This window comes from Hippocampus bargibanti, linkage group LG05 (assembly GCF_051943395.1).
Source record: "Hippocampus bargibanti isolate YZ-2025 linkage group LG05, ASM5194339v1, whole genome shotgun sequence".
NCBI classification, from domain to species: Eukaryota; Metazoa; Chordata; class Actinopteri; order Syngnathiformes; family Syngnathidae; genus Hippocampus; species Hippocampus bargibanti.
Genome location: NC_142738.1, coordinates 20,493,324 through 20,515,363, shown reverse-complemented (window position 1 = coordinate 20,515,363; position 22,040 = coordinate 20,493,324). Strand labels below are relative to the sequence as shown.

General features: G+C 41.6%; 3 protein-coding genes across 4 annotated transcripts; 1 reads left to right on the top strand and 2 right to left on the bottom strand.

Annotated features, from left to right (window-relative positions):
• Positions 1 to 2,528: 2,528 nt before the first annotated feature.
• fnbp4 (formin binding protein 4) lies at positions 2,529 to 14,066 on the bottom strand. 2 transcript variants are annotated; one of them, XM_088997231.1, is made up of 17 exons: positions 13,855 to 14,065; positions 13,474 to 13,518; positions 12,565 to 12,689; positions 11,658 to 11,823; positions 10,812 to 10,959; positions 8,506 to 8,593; positions 8,083 to 8,427; positions 7,812 to 8,001; positions 7,619 to 7,731; positions 7,436 to 7,540; positions 6,933 to 7,066; positions 5,814 to 5,974; positions 5,432 to 5,724; positions 5,214 to 5,331; positions 4,951 to 5,144; positions 3,124 to 3,275; positions 2,529 to 2,996 (listed from the first exon to the last, which is right to left on the bottom strand). In XM_088997231.1, exons 1-17 carry the CDS (start codon positions 13,973 to 13,975, stop codon positions 2,909 to 2,911), a joined length of 2,586 nt encoding a protein of 861 aa, XP_088853357.1. In that variant the 5' UTR covers positions 13,976 to 14,065; the 3' UTR covers positions 2,529 to 2,908. The 2 variants fall into 2 exon arrangements, with proteins under 2 accessions (XP_088853357.1, XP_088853359.1); XM_088997233.1 differs by lacking the exon at positions 13,474 to 13,518 and having other exon boundaries at positions 13,855 to 14,066.
• A 39-nt stretch (positions 14,067 to 14,105) lies between these two features.
• On the top strand, positions 14,106 to 16,714 carry LOC148898185 (seipin-like). The gene has a single exon (XM_088997234.1). The coding sequence runs from the start codon at positions 14,352 to 14,354 to the stop codon at positions 15,582 to 15,584; it is 1,233 nt and encodes a 410-aa protein (XP_088853360.1). The 5' UTR covers positions 14,106 to 14,351; the 3' UTR covers positions 15,585 to 16,714.
• A 268-nt stretch (positions 16,715 to 16,982) lies between these two features.
• On the bottom strand, positions 16,983 to 19,334 carry lrrc10 (leucine rich repeat containing 10). Its single transcript, XM_088996474.1, has 2 exons — positions 19,102 to 19,334; positions 16,983 to 18,895 (listed from the first exon to the last, which is right to left on the bottom strand). The coding sequence occupies exon 2, from the start codon at positions 18,802 to 18,804 to the stop codon at positions 17,998 to 18,000; it is 807 nt and encodes a 268-aa protein (XP_088852600.1). The 5' UTR covers positions 18,805 to 18,895; positions 19,102 to 19,334; the 3' UTR covers positions 16,983 to 17,997.
• Positions 19,335 to 22,040: the final 2,706 nt, after the last annotated feature.

Below are 22,040 nucleotides of genomic sequence, written 5' to 3'. Positions count from 1 at the left end.
TTTGGGGTGGTGCAGAATTATTCTGCAGGTCTGCATCACATTAGATGTTTTGTTATGGTATGTCGGGTCATCAGAAAAGAATAAATACAATGCAATTAAATGTTGAAGATACTGTGTGTAGAATTGCAACAAAAATATTTCGGGCTGGGTTGCACAGTGCTCGACTGGTTAACATGTCTGCCTCACAGTGTTGAGGAACTGGATTCGATTCAGGCTCTGGCCTTTATGTGTGGAGTTTGTATGTTTTCCGTCTACCTGTGTGAGTTTACACAGGGTTTCCTCAACACATTCCAAAATTATGCAAGGTTGGTTGACTGAACACCCTAAATTGGTGTTAGGTGTGTTTGTGAATGCAAATGATTCTGCACGGTTACTGCTCAAAGACAAATGGGATGGGTTCCAGTCCGCCAATGACACTTTGAGGATAAGCACATCAGATGGGTCGATGTTGCATGCCCAGACAGGTATTGTGAGAATGTAGAGTGAGCCAAGGATGTAAGTAATGTTTCACACATGTGTAAAAATAACTTTTTACACAAGATAATGTTGAGCTTGTGTTCACGAAAAGCAGTTGAGCGCCAATGGTGGCACTGCTGCACTTACTAAACTCTGTGGCAGATCTCATCCCCATGATGTTCACTTCCCTTTTGTGGCATATTTGTGTCAGTAAAGATGAATGTATGTTGCAATTTCTTTCTTCAGCCTTTAGCCTAGTAACAGAATATCTTTGTTGTCGTCTTTCTCATCTGTTCCTATGTCTCTTAATAGAAATCATTCAGAAAAATTGACTGTTCACACTGTTAACAAAATAGTCACATTAACAGCATTTTTTAAATTAAAAAACAGGGGGAAATACGGTAGTTTTTCCGACAATATACACCGTGATTGAAACAGAGGGAATGATGCACCAATTATGTCATACTATTCAGATTTTATACATATAAATATTTCAAAGCAACTGCCTCAGCGGCCAATCAGATTTCGGTGATGTCATTCACTGTGCTGCTTGAATTTAAGACATTTCCGACTACATCATACGTAACTGCGAGTAGAACACGACACCACTGCAAACTCCAAGCATCCATGGTTTATCACAACTGCACGTAATTAGATAACCTAAAATCACTAAAGTACATCCAGCTTTCGCATTACCAGTGTGCAAGTGTATTAACAGCGGCAAGTAATTGTAGAAAAATGGACAACGAACTCACTCGTAAAGTGACGGTAGGATACCTTTCAGGCATCTTCGACGATCTGACTGCAAATTTAAAGATATACAATCAATACGTTACAAAAATGTGAACAAAAGAAACAGCTGAAGAACAGTCATTGATTTGACCACTGTTAAATATTTTAGAGACCAATGTGCTTTTCTTCCCATTAGTTGCGGCAGCGAATTCAGTAATAGTATTAGATCACATTTTTTATCATTACGATCTACTGTACCTGGCTTTACGGTTCCAGCGACTCAGAGGGGGAAAAAGAATAATCATCGAGCAAAAAGAAGTTGCTCAGCAACCAACCAAACAACTACGTATGTGATACTGCGGCCTCTTTTTGTTAGGGAACTCATAAATTCGACAAACGCCTTTGGGTCCCGTTCATACAATAGTTGTTCGTTATAAGTTGAATTAACAATAGCGTATCCAGCTTTGTCTAAATGGTGGGTATTTTTTTCTTACTCTACGAGACACTTCACATGTCCTTTACCCGCTGCACTCATTTTGGCCGTCAAAGAACATGCCAACAGTACACACAATCAGTTCTATCAAATACGAACTGAATTTAAACATATGTACAGTAAACAGTTAATGGCCATTACTTTTCGAGGAAAATCGTAGTTTATACGCAGTGACGTGCAGTCAGTGGAGGCAGGTGAGGCAGTGCCTCACCTGTCATCATGGAAAGCTGTCATGGAAATATCAAATGGAAAAAATAAATTAAACAGTTAGATGTATTTAGTGATTTGTACTTTAAAGTTCTTGTCCATTTAACTTCGCCGTTTTAGGATTTTTTTCAAAATCGCTGAATTTTCACATTAACCGTTCAAATACTAAGTAGAGACGAGCGGTGACGTCATTGATGACGTCAGTGCCTCACCAGCCATGAACCTCACCGCACGTCACTGTTTATACGTACAGTAAACATGTAATGACCATCACTTTTCTAGGAAACTCAAAATGTCCTATCTGGTGAGTATATTAGACACTACGGACGTCGATGTAGTTGATGCTACGTTGGTGACTCCCGATTTACATTCGGTTTGCGACTAACGATGACTAGCAATCAACATTTTAAACTATTAAAGGAAAATCACCTCCACAATATCAACCTCTTTTTTCCAGAAATGAATTTCTGTATTCTACACCGGAAGCAGTAGTTGAAATCTATTGCTTAATAGCATTTGGTTAAGACAGACTGATGCCAAGAGAACTTGCACTGAATTAGGATTTCGCCTGGTGAGATTGATCAAACGCATCTAATTCAATGTCACTATCATACGTTGCGGAAAATGGTACAGACTGATACACACTGGAAAACACTATTTAATAAATGTACAAAAACTTTACACATTCAAAGACCACCAACACAGCTCGTCATAATATACATGATATGGACATTGGTGTAAAAGTTTAATGAAAACGTGACTCTCGCACATATTGCTGGGTCACCTGAAGACATTCTATACAAGTTCGTTACAAAGTGAAGAGGTGGCACATTTACACTTTCACCTAAAAAAAGGAAAGACATTCAAACCCTCGGGTTGATCTCGGTCAATATCTTGACAATAAAAAATATTCACAAATGACTGAGAAACTGAGTAAAAAGAAGCTTCGAAGAAACAATAACATGACATATATACAGTACATAATTTGGGGGGGTTATTTTAATTTGTTCAGCTTTCATGTTATGTGCTGTTCATTTTCCTTTTCTTCAGTCGATCCCTCCAATTATCAGGGAGTGCCTCAAAGTTGGCATTCTTTGTAGCCTTTCCTCTGAAAGAAACAAAAAAGACAAAACTGGACAATTACTAAAGAGGAAAAGGGGACAATTAACATTCATTGAATTTGGGAAAAAAGACAAGAATAAGAGGAGAGAAGTGCAAAATGTATTCTCATATACGTCATGAGCTGCTGCTGTCTCCAGTCTTCAATACTCTTCTTGTTGAGCTGTTCTCTGTCCTCATCACTGGAGCTGCTCTTCTCTTCCTCCTCTAGCTCTTTCTGGATACTTTGCCACTTCTTCACAAGGGACGGCATTTTGGTCTTTCCCTTCTACAGTGATGGAAGGAGAGCGAACAGACAACAGGAGATGTCATGTGAGAAGTGCAATGTAGTAAATAGTATTAGCCCACCGCATGGTTGCACTCAACACCGAAATGCTAAGTAAACATTATTGCATAAATGTCAAGTATTTGGCCAATGTTGTGAGGATATAGGGGAATGGCACCACATGTGGCTGATGCTTAGGACTACTCCATGTGTTGTTGGCACATTAGTGGTTGCGGGGTAGAGCAGGAAAGTACAGAATGAATCACTTGACAGCTGCCAGCTTCAGTCAGAAGGGGTGTTCACACGTGTACATCGGTGCTGCATCCAAGTATTTTGTCGCAATATCTCTTACAGCGGTGTAAATTTTGTGCCACGTTGACACATTTGCTAGCTAGCTTTCTATATATTTGTATTACTATTCTATTTGAGTTACTTCCGGGTTGAGTGAACGCTGGCACGCGTGGCTGCCGCTGCTCACCCACAGAAAAACGTATCCTATGACTGTAAAGTGACCTTCAGTTTTGAACGGCACTTATAAATGAAATGTATTATAATAATTATTATTATTATCATCATTATTATTCTCATCTCATCTCATTTTCCGTACCGCTTATTCCTCATTAGGGTCGCGGGGGTTGCTGGAGCCTATCTCAGCTGTCTTCGGGCACGAGGCGGGAGACACCCTGAATTGGTTGCAGGCCAATCGCAGGGCACACAAAGACATACAACAGTCACTCTCACACTCACACCTAGGGACAATTTGGAGTGGTCAATCTGCCTGCCATGCATGTTTTTGGAGTGTGGGAGTAAACTGGAGGACCCGGAGAAAACCCACGCGGGTCCGGGGAGAACATGCAAACTCCACACAGGGAGGCCGGACCGGGACGCGAACTGGCGACCTCTGCACTGTGAAGCCGGTGTGCTAACCACTCGACTACCGGGCCGCCCATCATTATTATTGTTGTTATTATTATTATTATTATTATTATTATTATATAAAGCTGCTTATGAAAGTGAAGTGTGTTTGCGTTCACACTGCAGTTCCTGCGGCCATGCAATACGATAATAATATTTTGGAAATAAAACATGCATAAAGTGTACTTCCTTTTCCCCACTTTTTTTAATGATATATACAAAAGCCATGGTTTATACTTCTCCAGACAAATCAATGCTGTGGTCTATCAGACATCATAAAAAGATGAGCGAGAGAAGTGAAAGACGGCGGAAGTACAACCGTGCACAAATCTGTATAAGCAACTCTTCTTACACATAGCGAGTCGACCCCATGTCACGTAGCGAGTTAACGCCTGTAGCCTTCGAAACATCCCATTTGATATCGATGCTGCCATTCAAACTCACATTTACTGCAGAGTAAATTTTTAAACCACCACCAGGGTTAAATTTGCTCCGATTTGAGCTGCTTTCAGGGACTAAACCAGTTTAACTTTGTACATGTGAAGGCTCTATGGGAGTCAACCCTGGCGCTACACCGCAGTGAGATTTGCTGTTTGAACACCCTTACATACCACACAAGTGCAAAAAAAGCTCAATTACCTGTTGCTAATTATTGTGAGAGAGAAAAATAAATGATCGAGGTTAAAAATTATACCGATAAATGTTGCAGCGTAAATAAGTGGTAAAAACCCCTAAAACCTAATCTGAATTTTTTTTCACAAACCTTATCTTTCTTGGTTTTCTTGATCTTTTCCACAGGTGGCACTTTAGGTGCTGAAGATTCACAGGCTGGCTGGGGAGTTGGCAGCGGTGGTTGGGGGGGTTGAGCAGGAACAGGTGGAAGAGGAGGTTCACAAGGAACGAGAGGTGCAGTGACGGCTGACACACCCCAGTAGACTGGTGCGGTCATGATAGGCGCTACATGGGCAAACAAACGTTATGTTGCTGATAGGATTTGTGATATGACTATTAGGCGCTGAATTTTACCTGCTGTAGCAGCAACATGCTGTGTGTACAAGATGGGACTACTTCCAATAATGGCTTTATTCAGCTGACCAGCCTTCCGTTTCTGACCCTGACACAGTGGACCCGATGAGTCGAAGACCTGCACCAAAATAATGAAACAAAAGTATACACCTGATAAATCGAAAGCTAAACATGACAATTATCACCAAAATAAATATTCAAAGTAAATAAGAGCACACCTCAACACCAGCAATGCCCGAAGCAGGCCACCCACTGCCATCATCTTCAGTTCCAGGGGCCGGTGGCTCTATGTCATTGTCATCATCCATCTCCATCTCCACCTCCATGATCTCACTATCACTGTCTGGGGGCGGAGGAGGTGCAGGAGGTGAGCCCGGGGGGAGAGGTGGAAGTGGGGGGAGGTCAGGTGGTGGAGGTGGGCTGTCAGGAAGTGGTGGTTGAGATGGGGACCACATTGATGTGCAGGACTGAGGCACTGGTGGTGGTGCAGCAGAGGCACTAATACACGGTTCTGCATTCCAAAAAAAAGAAACATAATTCAAAGAGGAAACTGACATTTTACTTGAACCAGCAAAAAAGCAGGTACATCTTTATTCTGACCTGAGGGTCCACCGTTGGATGTAGATGTTTTGCCATCCCCTTGACTGGAGGTTGGGCTCCCCCGGTTTCCTTTCAGGTCATCTCCCTTGGCCTCCTCTGTCGGGAACTCCCACTGTGATGCATTCGTCAGGTCGTTGACATAAAAATACCGCCTGTGATCTCTAAAAAGTGGGACAACAGAGATAGAAGGCAACAGTCTCAACAAGTGGCCTCGCAACGAGATGACCAGTGCGATGACCTGGGACAAAGGGCAAAAGTAGATAGACATGGTGGGGCTTGCTATGGATGGTAGCTTTCACCATCCTAAAAGGGATGATCGACGAATGTGGATAGGTAACCCACCTTGGTCTTAAAAACAGTTAAAGCAAAACAAATCATCGCAGGGCCCCAATGGTTGTATTGAGCAGCCAACACCATGGTTGTCCTAAACGTTGCATTTAAGACAACCATTCTCACAACATAGGAAGTTACCGGTAAGTAGGCACCATCATCGAACAACAGAAAATCACTACATCATTTATCATCACACAATGATTTGTCTTGGTCATGATAAACAATCAACAGAAAGACATGAAATAGAGTTGGTCTGACCTGCTGGATTCCCGTCATTGCGCCATCTTCACCTTTAATTGGATGCACGACACTTGTGGCTTCCTGGGCCTCACTCTGCATTGCATTCTGGAGGCTGTAGTCCTGAAAAGTGCAAAGCTCTCCCAGGCAACCAACCCCGCTATTTCCCCACCCGAATTTTCCACTGACTGAAATTGAGTCTTATAATGTGCCCTCACAACAGAGCTTTGCAGTCTCTCAACAAGACATGTATTTCTTTCTGTGGCAGACATAACAATTGAAGCAGCAGCAGCAGCAGCAGTCTGGCCCTGAGTGGATGCTCCCTCATGAGTACAAGTAAGACACAATGCTAGCATTGTGTTACTGAAACCTGGAGAGTCTGGTTGTGGTTTGTGCCGCAATCCACACTGGTTAAGCTTGTCATGATGTCATGATACAAAGTCTGCAACCACAGGACTGAGGTGCGCGTGGTCACACTGCACTTTTGGGGGTGCTTGGGGGACGGAGCGGCGAAGGGGTGTAGAGATGTGAAAGGTAAGCAGTGCGTACCTGTCCCAGTGGCAGGACCAGCCTTTAGGGGCGGCGTTAAGTTCATAATGTTTTATGTGTTCGGCGGCTTCCAGTAGTTTGCGGCGAAGATAGCCCCCGTTCAGAGCACCCTCCCTCCAGTCAGCGATCCGCGTCTAGACACGCGAGACAACAGGGGATTAATAGGAAGCTGACGAGCAAATTTTAACGACAAGTAATTAGTTCAAGAATAATAATAATAATAAATAATAATACATTTTATTTCAAGTGCCTTTCAAAACACCCAAGGACACTTTACAATAAAAACAATAAAACAAAGCACATAACAATAAAACCAACAGAATGACAAGACTGTCATTGACTATAATGATAGTTTTAATATTCAAGCAATATTCAGTATGCACGTGGATATGAGCAAAAGGACATTAAAGAATTATCCTATGAATAAATATATTATGCAATGAAATACTTCATAGTGAAAACTGGGACAATTTTGCCTGGGTGCGGAATCATGATTTTGTTACCTCTGTTTGCAGCAGAAGCAACTGAAAATTTGAGACAGCTTTCTTGTGTATACCCAGGAATGCCATCTTGCTCGTTAAGGTGTTAGCCAGTTCTCCAATCTGAAACTAAGTCATTAACGTTAACAATCATAGCTAAGCACATTCCATTTGTTACTTTAGAGAATTATTAAACCACCGATTTACCCTGAGTTCAGCTGTTTCAACGACTTCTTTTGGTGGAGCTTCTGGTTTCTGCTCAGAGTTATCCGTTTCCCCGTCTTTTTCTGCTACACCACTCTCCGGAACGTTAGTATGAGCTGTGAGCAAATGACACTTAGTTTATTGCATTTCAACCTTTTTTTTATTGCGTTTCCTACTGTAGGTTAATAAAGCTTACCTGTTAACATGTTGTCCTGAGGCTCTGAATTATGACTGTTGGAATCAGGGCTGGGAGCACTTGGGAAGACAGTTTTCCATCGCTTTTTCTTGAGTGTGCTACGGGACCCAGAAGCGTCTTGACTCGTCTCAGAACAGGGACTAGAGCCTCCAAGACTTCCATCGCCATCCTCTAGAGCCTGGAGCTCAGCCTGATAATCAAAGGTCCAGATTAAAGCGTTAACAAATTTGTGCAATAGCAGCACACGCCAAACACAACCACCATCACCTACCTTCTTCCTCTCCAGAGCCAGTTCCAGCTCCATTGTGTCTTCTTCTGGCCCTGCTTCACTGTCCGAGTTCCCCTCTGACATATTCTTTGCATCAGAATCTTGCTCCATGGTTTGGATGACATCCGAGTTGCGTGAAGTGGTACAGGGGGATCCTACAGGGCGAACAACCTCTCCTTCGGAGTCCACACTGGTCTCAGTTTCAGCTACACCCTTAAGAAGTCTTTTTCGCCATTTCTCTTCAGCATCTTTCACTTCAGTAGGGATCAAGGGACCAAGTAGAGATGCAGCCACTCCGCAGCGCTCCTCCTCTTTGCTAGTGAGGCCCACCACACTCTCCATTACCTCCTACGAGATTAAATCCAATCAATGATCTCATAACACCAACACATTTCTCCATGGAATCACGTGGACACTTATACTTGCCTTGACTTTAGTTTCTTTAGATGATGTAGGAGCTGCAGCAGGTGTAGTTTCTCCAGGGTAATGACCACCACTTGATGTCCCATTGGCACTAAAAATAGAAAGTTTAAGAAATCTCACTATACATGTATTCATGATTGAAGTAGCATTGGGGATTACTCGTTTTCTGTGGTTTTAAAATGTCAATGTTTTTTTATAACAACAAAATACATTAGAATCATTTTCTTCTCAGAAAGGCACAACACAAAGGTCTGCTGTCAGAGTTGACAAAACGAGCCACCTGAGGTTTATCAAAGGCCTTCTGCTTTTTGTCCCTTCTGCTCGACTGAGTACAGATGGGAGAGGTGAGTGATACACAGAACAGGGTAGGAGATGAAAAACATTTAGACACCGCCGACACCAGAATCAACACAGCTGCCTTTTTGCTCCGTTGATTTATGTGCAGTCCTAAAACAGCAATACTGCACGTCTGATACAAAAATAGCTCACTAGTAATGGGACTCACTTTTACAACTAAAACAGATGTTTAATAATACAGTGGGACCCTGGCTTACGAACTTAATTGGTTCCCAGACAGTGTGTAAGGCGAAACGTGTGTATCCCAAAAATTAATTTCCCATAGGAAACCATTAAAATTAGAATAATCCGTTCCCAGGTCCCCATAAAACAATGTTATACTTTCTAATTTTCTAAGCCTTAAAACTACACAAAATATACCTCATTTTATGTAGAATAAATGTGCGATAGTATTATGATTAAAGAAATAAACTACTGTACAATAAAGTCATTTTATTTACCTTTGTGATGGTCATTAATGGGTTGATGGAATGTGTGTGAGTGGCCGGTTTCATCAGCATTAAACACGGCCCAGGAGAGAATGTACTTCCTGATGCTGCTAAATAAGCATGGCCTGCCACAGGAGGTGCTGCAACATTTCTACACGGCTGTCATCAAATCCATCCTGTGTTCTTCCATCACCGTTTGGTTCGGGGCCGCCACAAAAATGGACAAAATCCGACTTCAACGGACAGGACGGCGGAAAAAAATCATTGGCACCGCCCTACCCACTCACGAGGACTTGCACACTGCAAGAATCCAAACTAGGGCGCGGAAATTCCTACTGGACCCTCCACACCCTGCCCACCACCTTTTCCAGCTACTCCCCTCAGGCAGGCGCTACCGATCCATGCGCACCAAATCCAGCAGACATTTAAACAGCTTCTTCCCCCAAGCCATTAACTCTTTGAACTCTTTCAACAGTAGCCCAAATGGCCCACTTAGCAATTTTTTGATGATGATACTAGTGCAGCGTTTTCTACCGGAAACAAATTCCTTGTGTGTTCTACATACTTGGCAATGATTGATGAGGAACATAGGCTTCTTTCACCATCTTGAGGAATGGTCCATTGTAGGTGCTCTCTCTGTGATAATTGTTTCTAGTTCATCAATTGTGATCTATTTAGCTATGTTAATAGCTTTTTGCATCAAGTGTACAGATGACTCGCGCGGGTTATTTGTGGAGCCTGATTGATGGGATATTTAACCTTCCACTCTACACTCTGCTTTTGAACTATCATCAAAGTTGAAATGGGTCCAAAATTCACTGTTTTCTATCAATTTTCTTACCATTTTACTTGTTTTTCCCCTTTTTTTGTTTCAAGCTCTGTCCTCTCCCTTTCGTGTGTGTTTTCTCTCTCTGTCTGTCTCTTTAATATTAACCCCCCCCCGCCCCACACACACTGCTGGGTTCTTGACCAATCACGTGGCTTTAACCGAAGACGCCATTTTGTTTTTTGGAGAACTGCCTCTCTCTCTGGCTGTAACCCGATCCCCCACTGCTGCGTTCTAGACCAATCACGTGGCTTTAACCAACGGGGGTGGGGGATAGAGGACCAAAAAAAAGTCAGCTGCCATTTCCTTGTTTGGAGAATGGGTTCATTCACGAACGACACATCACTCATTGTGGCAGCTCCGTGTGTATCCCGAAAAATAGTTTGTATGCCAAGGTAAATTTTTCAGAAATGTAACGTTCGTAAACCGAAAAGTTCGTAAGCCACGGGGTTTGTAAACCGAGGTCCCACTGTATACATTTCTTAATGAGGCAACTATTTTCAAAATATATATGTACGATGGAATGAAAAGCAGTTTTTATTTACCCAAATGCTTAAAAAAACTACATCAGCGCTATAATTTGAGTATTACGGTTTTTCCATGTGGTTATCACACCATCAGAATTGTAATATTGGCCAATGTTAAAGTGAAGTGTAACAGACAACACCATAAATGTATTTTAAATGTAAGTCACTCACCTGTTGGTATGCTTAGCCAGTCTTTGTACTTGATTTGCTAAATAATGAGGCAACTCCCAAGAGACCTCATTGTTCTGAGTGTTCCAGTAATAATAGCAGCCAGAGTTATCATCCCAGACCTCCTGCCAGTCCCCCATTTCTACATCCACTGGAAGGAAACATTTAAAATGATGTTAAGAACCGGCATCAAGTACATTCGACATTACACATATGTGATCGGCTGGATTGTATCAGCATATATTTTGAATTTTGTGCAAATGTTAAAATCGACTGTGATATCTTGAGTGCGGCAATCGATCAAAGATATCTGTGATCTACTCTACAAAATAAAAGATAACTGCAACTACATTTACCTGCACTGGGCAACAGGAAATGAATTTTGACCGCTAATAAAAAGGATTCTACCTGTCAATCTAATTGCTGTCATTACTTTCAGAGTTGCAGGATAGCCATTCTTATGTTTGGGATTTTGGTGTAGGTGTGCTAATCGATCCTAGCATAGATTTCCTTTTCGGTGCAAAACTGCAAATACTGTACCTCATGTGAGTGGCCTAACAACCATAACAACGTTTCAAGTTTGAGAATGTTTGTGATATTAGCTCATGCCATATCCCACCCACACATCCAAGCATGGGGAAAACATGCAAACTCCGAACGGGAAGGCCTCAGCCTGGATTCAAACCCCCAATTTTCAGAAATGTGAGGTGCTTGTAGCTTGCACATATTCTGAAACTACTTATTCTGAAATTAACATTAATGAGTTTATTTTCATCGTTACCCCAACAAACATTTTCCTCATACTTACTCTCAATCTGTTTACAGCACAGTAAGAGACATAATATTTACCTCCTGCTAATGAATACTGAGTATTGAACTCCAACCGGTCACTTTGTTGCTCATTGGCACCTGGTTGCTGGTTATTGGCCTCTGGTTTGGGTGCACTACCAACTGGGGTGGATGGTTGAACTGCTGCGTCATCTGAACCTGGCTGAGTGGTGATAGCATCGATTTCCTGTTGAGCATTATTATGTTATTTTTTTGAACAATGAATCAACGTCATTTTGTTTTTGCGGTTTCCTTTAGTCACCTCAAAATCGAAATTTGACAGCGGTGCGAGATCACTGACAATACTTCTGTGCAGTGTGTTTTTGTGCGCAAGATAGACAAATTATGAGTATTAGGCACCGGTTCCCTTTAACATCAGCTTTAACAGTACAAGGCAGGAGTGCCCCACCAGCCGATTGCAGTCGACCAGTAGTCTGCAGACTGGACCCACGTCGATTGCCAGGGGCATAGGGGGAAATGAGAAAAAGTGTGTACATCTGTGTGCATATTAATATACATTTTTGTGTTAGTTTACACTAAACTGTGAGCATCCTGTCAGTTTCAGATTGAGAGAGGGAGCGAGAAAGAGGGGTGGGGTATTAAGAGTTATTGTATAGGGAAGATTTATTTTGTGCCTTTATAAGTTTGCATCCAAGGGAGGTGAGTAGCATTGCAATTTCATGTGATGTGTTCATTTATGTGCGGCTGACGGACATACACGAACCTTAGTAGATGTTTACATATATGGTGCATACAGTCATTGGTGCCTTGTTAATTCGTTTAATGTCTTACATCTTTTTGCCATTAACATCCAAAGCTCCCAACTCCCAATCTTTGAATCGAAAATCATACTTACTGTAATAAATGTAATAAATGTGAGACTTAATTTCAATTGACCAACCCAACTACAAGTAAATATTATACTTACAGCCATGAAATTTGCCAGTGTACTGTCAATATCAGAATGATTGTTTTGGGCTGTTGTAGTTGATCGAGAGACTGTGGCATCCTCTTCGTCACTATCTTCATAGGCTCCAAGCAAGGACAACCCCTCTGCAAGTGGATATAGACAAAATGTTCAGTCAAGTTATTTTGCTAGGGGGAAAGTCTATCCACCTTACTCATGAGGGCTCTCAGAAAATATACGATAGAATAGAAAACATTTATTTGTCTAAAATTGCAATTTACATAACCAAATCTGTGCAAAGTAGAAAATCCCTCTGAACCATGAGATGAACCTTTGTGGGTGCCTGTGCCACCATCAACCGAACAGTTGACAGAAAAGGACAAAACTATATAACACAACACATAAGACAAACAACCGTACAATTTCCACCACTTTTTCTGCATACAATTTTCAGTTGAAGCAGTTGCAGATGAAAGAGGAGAGATTCAAAGAGTTCTTTCACCAGAGGATCAAAGACGTCATCCTGAAGTGAAGTACAACTTTCTTGTCAAATATCCAACATACAAAGATGAAATGTATTCCCTCGCAACCAGACAACAAAGATGTTCAAAAAGTGCACAAAAACGAATTCCTTTCAGAATTTTTAGAATAAGTTTTAATTGGGGGGGGGGGGGCTATCGACATAATGATTTGAGGGGGTTATAAAAAGCAAAGTGCTGCACATTTCGATTACTCCACCTTCATTTGTGTCCCTACATTAACTTAAATTGCATAACAATATCAAAATCAAAAGTAATTTGAGCAAATGTGTTTTTAGAAAAACATCTCAAAGTGGTAGCCCCTTTCATTGACCACGACACACGAATAAGCTCGAGTTTCAAAACGATTGGATAACCCTGGCCTACAGTACACAGTGACAAAACAACGTACCAGTAGCTTTCACCGCAAATCGTCCTTCTCCTTCTTGGTCTTCTGCTACAAACGTCAGGAAAAAATACAATCAAAGTCAAAATAGAAGAAACGAACTCGTGGCCCACTTCAGCTAACCACCACCATGTTTTAGCTTTAATTAAATTTGGTCCATTACGATTCACGAGAGAATTCACTGCAAAACTCAGTTTAGCCGTATTTTTTTTGCGCCGAGTAGCGATTATGGCAGTTGGACCTGTAACGTGAAATCAAACTGACTATATAACACAACATACATAAAACAAACGTTTAAAATAAATACAACTACGACTCGGACCAACACGGCCCACCGCTAGTAATTAGCAAGCATTAGCAAGCATGTTGAGAAATACTGTACTGTACCATCAGATCCTGACAGCCCCTCTTCCCTGTCCCCGGCATTCCCACCACGGAGCCCAGGAGACAGTTGTAGAATTGTTCTGCGACCAACTGCTCCTGCCGTCGCGCGAGCCTTTTTCTTCATCGCAGATGATTTGTCGTGCTAAATTGCGAGCCTCTATTTTCCGAAGTCGCTAAATTGCAGCTAGTAGTACAAAGGAAGGAAGTGGTATTCCAAGCACTTCCGTATCCCCGTGTCACTTACCAGTGTACCACAAGGAAATGTCCGTACTGTACCTGCGTCGAAGATGCACACTATCTTGCTTCATAACAAGCTTACCGAGCAAGGCGGCGGATGTTTCGGCTTAATCATTGGAATCTCATTATCGCTTGCTTTTTGTAGGACTACGGGCTTTGTCGCGCACATTGGAAGTCGGTGTCACAACGAGTGCAGGAAACGTGTTGGCATGTCCAAGTGAGAATTGCCAATTTCACAGTTGTCGCAGTGGAGCCGCCCATAAATGTATGAATTTCAAGAGCCGCCATCAGGGCAGTGGCCGTCAGAGCCGCAGAGAGTAGGTGCTGGCCGATCTAGGACCAGAGGAAGCGCTACGGGGACTGGATCAAGCACGATGGGAGGTGCGATTGGACCGGTTCTGCACTGGCTAAACGATGTGGCAGCCGTGACTATTCTGAAGGCCCGTAGGACTTTATTCCAAGCTGCTGTACTTTTCTGTGTTCTGGGTCTGCTCCTCTGGGTGTCCATTTTCCTCTACGGCAGTTTCTATTATTCTTACATGCCCACTGTGAGCTTCTCCGCACCCGTGCATTTCTACTACAGTTCTGATTGCGATGCGTCAGAATCAGAACTTTGCTCATTCCCAAAGGCCAACATCTCCCTCTTGAAGAACGACAGGGACCAGGTGATGGCTTATGGCCAACCGTATCGAATATCTTTGGAGTTGGAGCTGCCAGAGTCCCCTGTGAATGAACATCTGGGCATGTTTATGGTGAGGATGTCGTGCTACACCAAAGATGGGAAGATGGTGTCATCTGTTCGACGTTCAACAATGCTGCATTACCGCTCGACCCTTTTGCAGACACTCAGCACTGTTATCTTTTCTCCTCTACTCTTGACCGGGATGGCTGAACAGAAGCAGCTCATAGAAGTTGAGCTCTTCTCTGCATACAAGACCAACAGTTATCAACCAACTGTCAGTACAGTCATCGAAATCCAATCCAAGCGCGTGCAGATCTACTCATCCCAGCTCCGCATCCATGCATACTTCACCGGTGTTCGTTATGTTCTGTACAACTTCCCCCTGACTTCTGCGGTGATCGGGGTGGCCACCAACTTTACCTTCCTTGGCATGATTGTGGTTTTCAGCTACCTGCAGTTTGTATGGGGTGGGCTCTGGCCCCCAGATCAGGTACGCATTAAAGTAATGATGGGGGACAGTACTCGCATGCAGCAGAGAAGAGAAGAGGTGAAGAAGCGCATGGAGAAAGAAAATTCCCAGAAAGAGCTGGATTCGCCAAGACTGATCGGATCTTTGAAAGAGACATCAGATGACCAGGCTGATGACAGGGTGGTTCTGCAGTCATCAAAAACATCCATTGTGGAAGTAAATGCCACTGAACCCAGTGTTCCCATTCCCGAAAAAGATGTATCTGTTGACTCTGTATTGCCTGCGGCGTTAGACCAGAGTGACACAACACTGCGACAGAGATCTGGTATATCTAAAAGCCTTTAGCCTAAGGGCCTTCTTAAAATTAACAGTACTTTGAGTTCATACAGTATACAGCACCGAAGTCATCATTCCACTGAATATACCAATAGTTGCAGATCTTAATAGAGGCATTTGCCCACTATTGGAGGTGAATATATGTAGATCAGAACATATTGTTTCCACACCAAAAAAATCTACTTCTACAAACTTTCTTCCCTCTTTAACATTAGTGTCAAAGGTGTAAAAGTCAAGGCCGGGATCCAGATCAGGCTCGCCACATCATTTTATTTGGCTCGCGAAAGCAAATCAAGCATGTCATGCGCCATCATGCTTGCTAAAGTCTGAACCAAAATTTAAATTGTCATATGTAAACCACAATAACAGTCATTATTCTTAACTTCAGATTTGAAAACTAGTCATTCATCAATTTGTTGTGTGCTCTGTATGTAATATGTGGAGGGGATGAAACATTTTAATGGCTTCCCCAAATTCATAACGGCCCTCGAGAGGAAACCGTAACTATAGTGTGGCCCGCCCCAAAAAATGGCTTTGACACCTTTGCTCTCCAAGAAGTATCTGGGAACGTTTTTCTTTTTCATTTTAACGCTAACACAGGCGCTTAAAAAGTCAAATTGTTACTTTTTTTCCACAAAGATCTTTACACGCAATTACCATAGAAAAATTATTTTAAATACAGTAAAGTCTCGTTATATCGATATTCAAGGGAGTCCGAAAAAAATATCGACATAACCGGGATCGATATATCGATATATCGATATATCCGACCCTGTTTGCATGTAATTTTCTCTGTGCGTGCATAGAAATAGTATCGATATAACCGGGACTATCGATATATCCGCTATCGATATAACGAGACTTTACTGTAGTTTCTAAGGGGCTTAATGAATCTGTTGTGTAAATCATTCTTCGATTGCACAACAAATGTTTTCTGAAAGAATCCAATACATTACAAAACTGGGCTTCTTTGCATCCGTGCTTGTGTCAGATTTAAAACATTCAGACACTGTAATGGCTGAAAATAGTATTTATTGTTTCACAGAGGGGAAATGCATGTTTTAGATGGCTGTTTTACGCTGTTATTTCTCTTGATGTCACTGATCAGTATTTGGCATTAAAAGACGTTTTGAACTATTGTTTCTCAGCTGATGGGTTTGGTAAAGTTGTCACCTGCTATGTGCTTAAGTGCAAGTTTGAGTATTGGTACCAGAATATATTGACAGACTTTAGTCTACTCTCTTATAACCTGAATGCAAATATAGTTCTTGGACGACCATTGAATAAAAATGTCAAAATAAAAAGGAGTACATTCAATTAAATGACGAACAAATTCCCTGATAGGTTTTTTTTTTTTTTTTTTTTGGGGGGGGGGGGGGGGTTGTCAAATGATTGAATACATGACGGGAACATTTTGTTTCCTTATTCCAGATAACTGGAATGAATATGTGTTTTTTTACAGAACATGTGATGATGTGATTGCAAACCACTTAGAGTAGAGTAGTAATTCGGTGACAATAAAGCTCATTAGTGGGCTTCACTCAAAGCGACATCCTCACTCTATCGTATGAATTATGCATTGTTCCAGATATGGAGTGCATTAATTGACTGAATTCACCATCCATCATTTGAATTATAACCTCCCCACATTTCGCATCAATGTCACTGCTCAGCAACCATAACTTAGATGTGAAAGTTTTTGTACCAGTGCTAAACCAATGTAGGACTGTTGACAGTGTACACATCATTTTGTTATATTTAGCAAACTTTTTTATCACACACTCTGCTCACCTGGATAACCTGTAAAGCTTCAGTCAAACTATAATCAGTGAGTCACTAAACTTGATCTTAGGCATTCATTGGAAATACTACTGTACAAAAAATATTGTTAAAGATATAGCACTGTAAATATATATAGATATAAAATAACAAAAAAACAATATGATTACATAGTCTTCAATAAATACATTAGATAAATTACACCCCCAATATAATTTCAAGGATGACATTTATTGTGATAAAGTGTCCATGATTTGTATGACTGATAAATATATACTCTAGGTACATCAGAGTGTAATACAGATTACCTTTAATATGTATTAAATTTTCTCTTTTCCAGTTCTATGACCTTTTTTTACTGATACGCTGGTGGCAATATTGAGGTGCAGTCTTTTGAACGTATGTACATTGGTTACTAAATATGGTTACTCGTTCTGTGATGAGCTACAATCAATCATTCGTGAACACTTTTTTCCATTGTAACGAACGTATGACATTTTTGCATTGTATTGCATTCCCATATATGGTTCAACTATCAATGGTATGAAGGCATTGCACACCCCTGTGCTTCAAGTGATCCACTTGAGTGATGTCCTGCCCTTGTAGGCCTCACCACAGCTGAATGTCACTTTGTCGCTTGACCTTAAATGTCGATCTCCTCCTCTGCGTCCATCTCTGTGACCTTGGCTTTTAAACCTTCATCTTCCTGCTCATCGTCTGAGCAGTCCGCCCAACGCCCAACCCTTCTGACGCCCTCAGCCACCATTGGGGCATTAACACATGGATTGTGGTCATAGATGATCAGTTTTAGCCCCTGCAAGTGTGAGAGATTGGGGAAGCGATGGATTTTGTTTCGATCCACATCAACGACAGCGACAAAGTGCATTTCCAACAACACTGGAGGGAACTCCGTTAGCTCATTCCCAGCTAGCCAGATACTTGTCAGCTCTTCCAGCCCGGTAAGTTCATCGGGTAAGCAGTGTATTTGGTTATAGCCTAGGTGCAGTGTCTTGAGATTGGAAAGCTCACAAACCACATTTGGGAAGACTGTAAAACAATTTGTCTCCAGCCACAGGGTGTTAAGTTCCTTGAGTTCCTGGAGTTCATTGGGGAGGTGGAAGAGTTTGTTGTTACCCAAGTAAAGGATGTTAAGCTGAGGTAGTCTGCAGACAGCTGCGGGCAGCTCTTCGAAGCAGTTAAAGTCAAGAGCCAAGAGTTGAAGTTTCCTCAGGTGGTGGAGTTCATCCGGCAAAGTGCTGAGGTTATTGTCACTCAGGTAAAGTTTCACCAGCTCATCAAACACACAAACAGCAACAGGCAACTGTCGCAACTGATGGCTACTCAGGTCCAGCGTCCGATCAAGTGGCATCTCCTTCAGGTCTCCCACGAGGAATCGTTGACACCGTTCTGATGGAATGAAGGCGATGACACCTCGTATGGCATTTCCCATTTTTCCAGCTGGTTCGTCACGGAAATTTCAGGAAAGCAATTGTCATTGTTAATTTTTTTTTTCAGATGAATCCACTTCAACTCCACTGCAACTCCAGGGTGCATGAAAATACATCGAAAACACCAGTTATTATATTAGAAATTACATATGCAATATTTTGGAGCTCTGTAAACAACAATCGGATGGTTTTGATGCTAATGACAATATTTCATTTGCTCAAAGAATACGCGGATGTGTAATATACAATAGCACGGATCACAGTAATAGTACCCATTAAAATACTGTAAAAGTACCTACTGTCCAACAAATCTGGTCCATGACTATTTTTATCGCCAAAAGCTAGCGATGTGTTTATCCAGTATAATAGGGTGAAAAGACAATAGACTCCCCAAATGAATGGTCCCCAGTTCTTGCCCTGACTTTCAAGGTAACCACTGACAGCTCTATTCTTTCTCCTCTCTATTTGTGCCAAATGACTCCCCCCTCTTTTGCCCTCAGATGACAGAGTTGGGACAAAGGGAAAGACAGGGAGGGGCAGAGCATGTCATGGATATGCATGGGAAGTCTCCAGCAAAAGTCACAAGATTTAGAAAAAAAATCAACACAATTCATCATCTGGCAAAACAAGATGGAGTGACAATGACTTGAAAGGATTGACTTTTTACAACTATGACAGAAGCACATAGAGATGACAACAAACAGCATAAAACGATGCCGCAATAGGAACGTTCTATAATTGATAGCATAGTGCAGGGGTGTCAAACTCATTCTTTTTTCACATTGTAGTTACGGGTTCCTCTTGAGGGCTGTTATGAATTTGGAGAAACCATTAAAATGTATTATCTCCACAAGTTACATATAAAACCCACAACAAATTAATAACTATAATTTTCAAGTCCGAAATGACTGTTAATAATGACATACGACAATTTGAAACTAGTTCGGACTTTAGCAAGCATCATGGCACTTGCCATGCTTCATTTGACATTGACTTTGACACCTGTGGCAGAGAGTGAGAATGTTTCATATTCCTATAATATGGAGGCGCAGAAGTGTGAGGTGTTGTGGCATTCACATCAATAGTAACAAGTTTCACCTTGTCATTGGCTCTTTACGTTCAACATTTGAGATTCACATGCATTTACTTATTTTCTATTTGAATTTGTTTCAGAAAGCTCTTTAGCAAGTGTTGCACTGACATTCATTATCCTGCATACCTTTACCAGAGATGTTTTTTTTAAACTTGATGCAACTGGGTGGAATGCCATGTTCCTTATCACAAGAGGCACTGGTCTGTGTTCACTGACAGCTTTTTTTTTATTATCACGTCTTCCTTCATCCTGTGAAGGACTGGTAGATGCTGACAGGAAGCTACATGTGGAATATCTGTCAATGTTGAAAACTGAGTTCTTTTCGACTGAACCTTTACAGTCAATGAGGTGTCATTACTTCCACAGTCAATAGTCTGAAATATTACAGCATGTTGGGACAAGTTTGACAATGTGTTTTGTTTATTACCTTTGAGTAGTCAGATGACTTGTACCATTTGGACTGTCTTGTAAAAGTCACTGTCTTCAAGCTTGCCTTTGAGGATGAAACGACAACAAATTCTTATTAACATGCAGAATGTTATTTGCAAAGCTACATTTTTCTTTCTGATTATTTCAGGATTAAATGTCAATGGAATGTGTAGGACAGTTTATGGCCTGTCAAGGAAAGCAACTGCATCTCCTCCGGCTAGCCACCAATGTGATGGAGCACTTGTAAGGCAGTAATAACAATTCCCTCTGGAACCATTTAAAACTACAATGTTTGTCATGGAAGCCGCTGGTGAAGGTGTGGTGTCCTTCAGGCACTATGGGTTCGACTTCTGCTTAATGATGGTGTCGTTACATCAAAACACTATTTTCTGTACCATTGTGTTAATTGTTTGTGTAATTCAGTGTACCTGGTTGATGTAATTTTCCTTTCCTTTCGTCTTTTCCCTTCAGGGGTTGCCGCAGCGAATCAGTGTCCTCCATCTATCCCGGTTTTGTGCATCCTCTTCTCTCACACCAGCTACCTTCATGTCCTCTTTGATAACATCCATAAACCTCCTCTTAGGTCTTCCTTTTGGTCTCCTGCCTGGCAGTTAAAGGCTCAGCATCCTTCTTCCGATATAGTCATTCTCTGTCCTCTGGACATGTCAAAACCATCTCAGTCTGGCCTCTCTGACTTTCTCTCCAAAGCCTCAAATGTGAGTTGTCCCTCTAATATATAACTCACACCTTGTTGATGTAATAGGTTCTGTTAAATATTTAAAACGGTCACTCTCACAGGCATAATATTGTGGTTTGTTAAAATGTAAGTGGATGAGCAGATTCTGCAAGGTCAAATGAGTATGTATGGAAGACATCAATTGTCACATCTGTCCATCTGTGCATGCAACAAGAGATTTATGGGAAAAGGGCGAGATAATGGGAGGAGTGGACAACCAAATTAAAAACCAAGCAACCAAATAAACAAACAAACCAAAAAAAAATTCATCCATCCACTCTCGAGACTGTGTGTGTTCACTGAGGTCATGGATGATCTGGAGCCCATCCCAGATCTGGATACTTGTAAATATGGGTTGATGCAATATACGTATCAATATGCCTTTCTTGATACTTGCACTATGTACAGTTTTTTTATGAAATGGTTTTGCACATTTACAGTATAGAGTTGACATCTTTATTTTGCTATGCTTAGAATATCTTGTTTCTATCCTTTCACCCCACCCCATCCCCTTTCAAATTGCTGCCGTGGACTGCAAATTTCCCCATTGTGCGACGAATCAAGATTTTCTGATTGTGATTCTGATAACATACCTTAATTGTACACAGTTGCAGGGCACAAAAGGCCGGACAATCATTCACACCTTACACTGGACAATTGAAAGGCTTTAGGGAACCTAACATGCATGTTTTGAGAATGTGGGATGTAGCAGCTGCAGTAGCCAGGAAAAAACAGTCAAACATAAGGAGAACATGCAAACAGTTGAGATTCAAACACGAAACCTCAGACTGTGAGGTGACCTTGATAAGCACCTGACTGCAGTGCTGGCACAGCACATTATTTTCTTATCATTTTCACCAACGGTTGCTTTTGTAATGTGTTGAATTGCAAAGAGACTGAAAATGTTAATGTTCTAGTTTATTGTAGTTTCATAAATGAAACCTGAAGAAAATTTGAGCAGAAAGCATATGGAGGGGAGC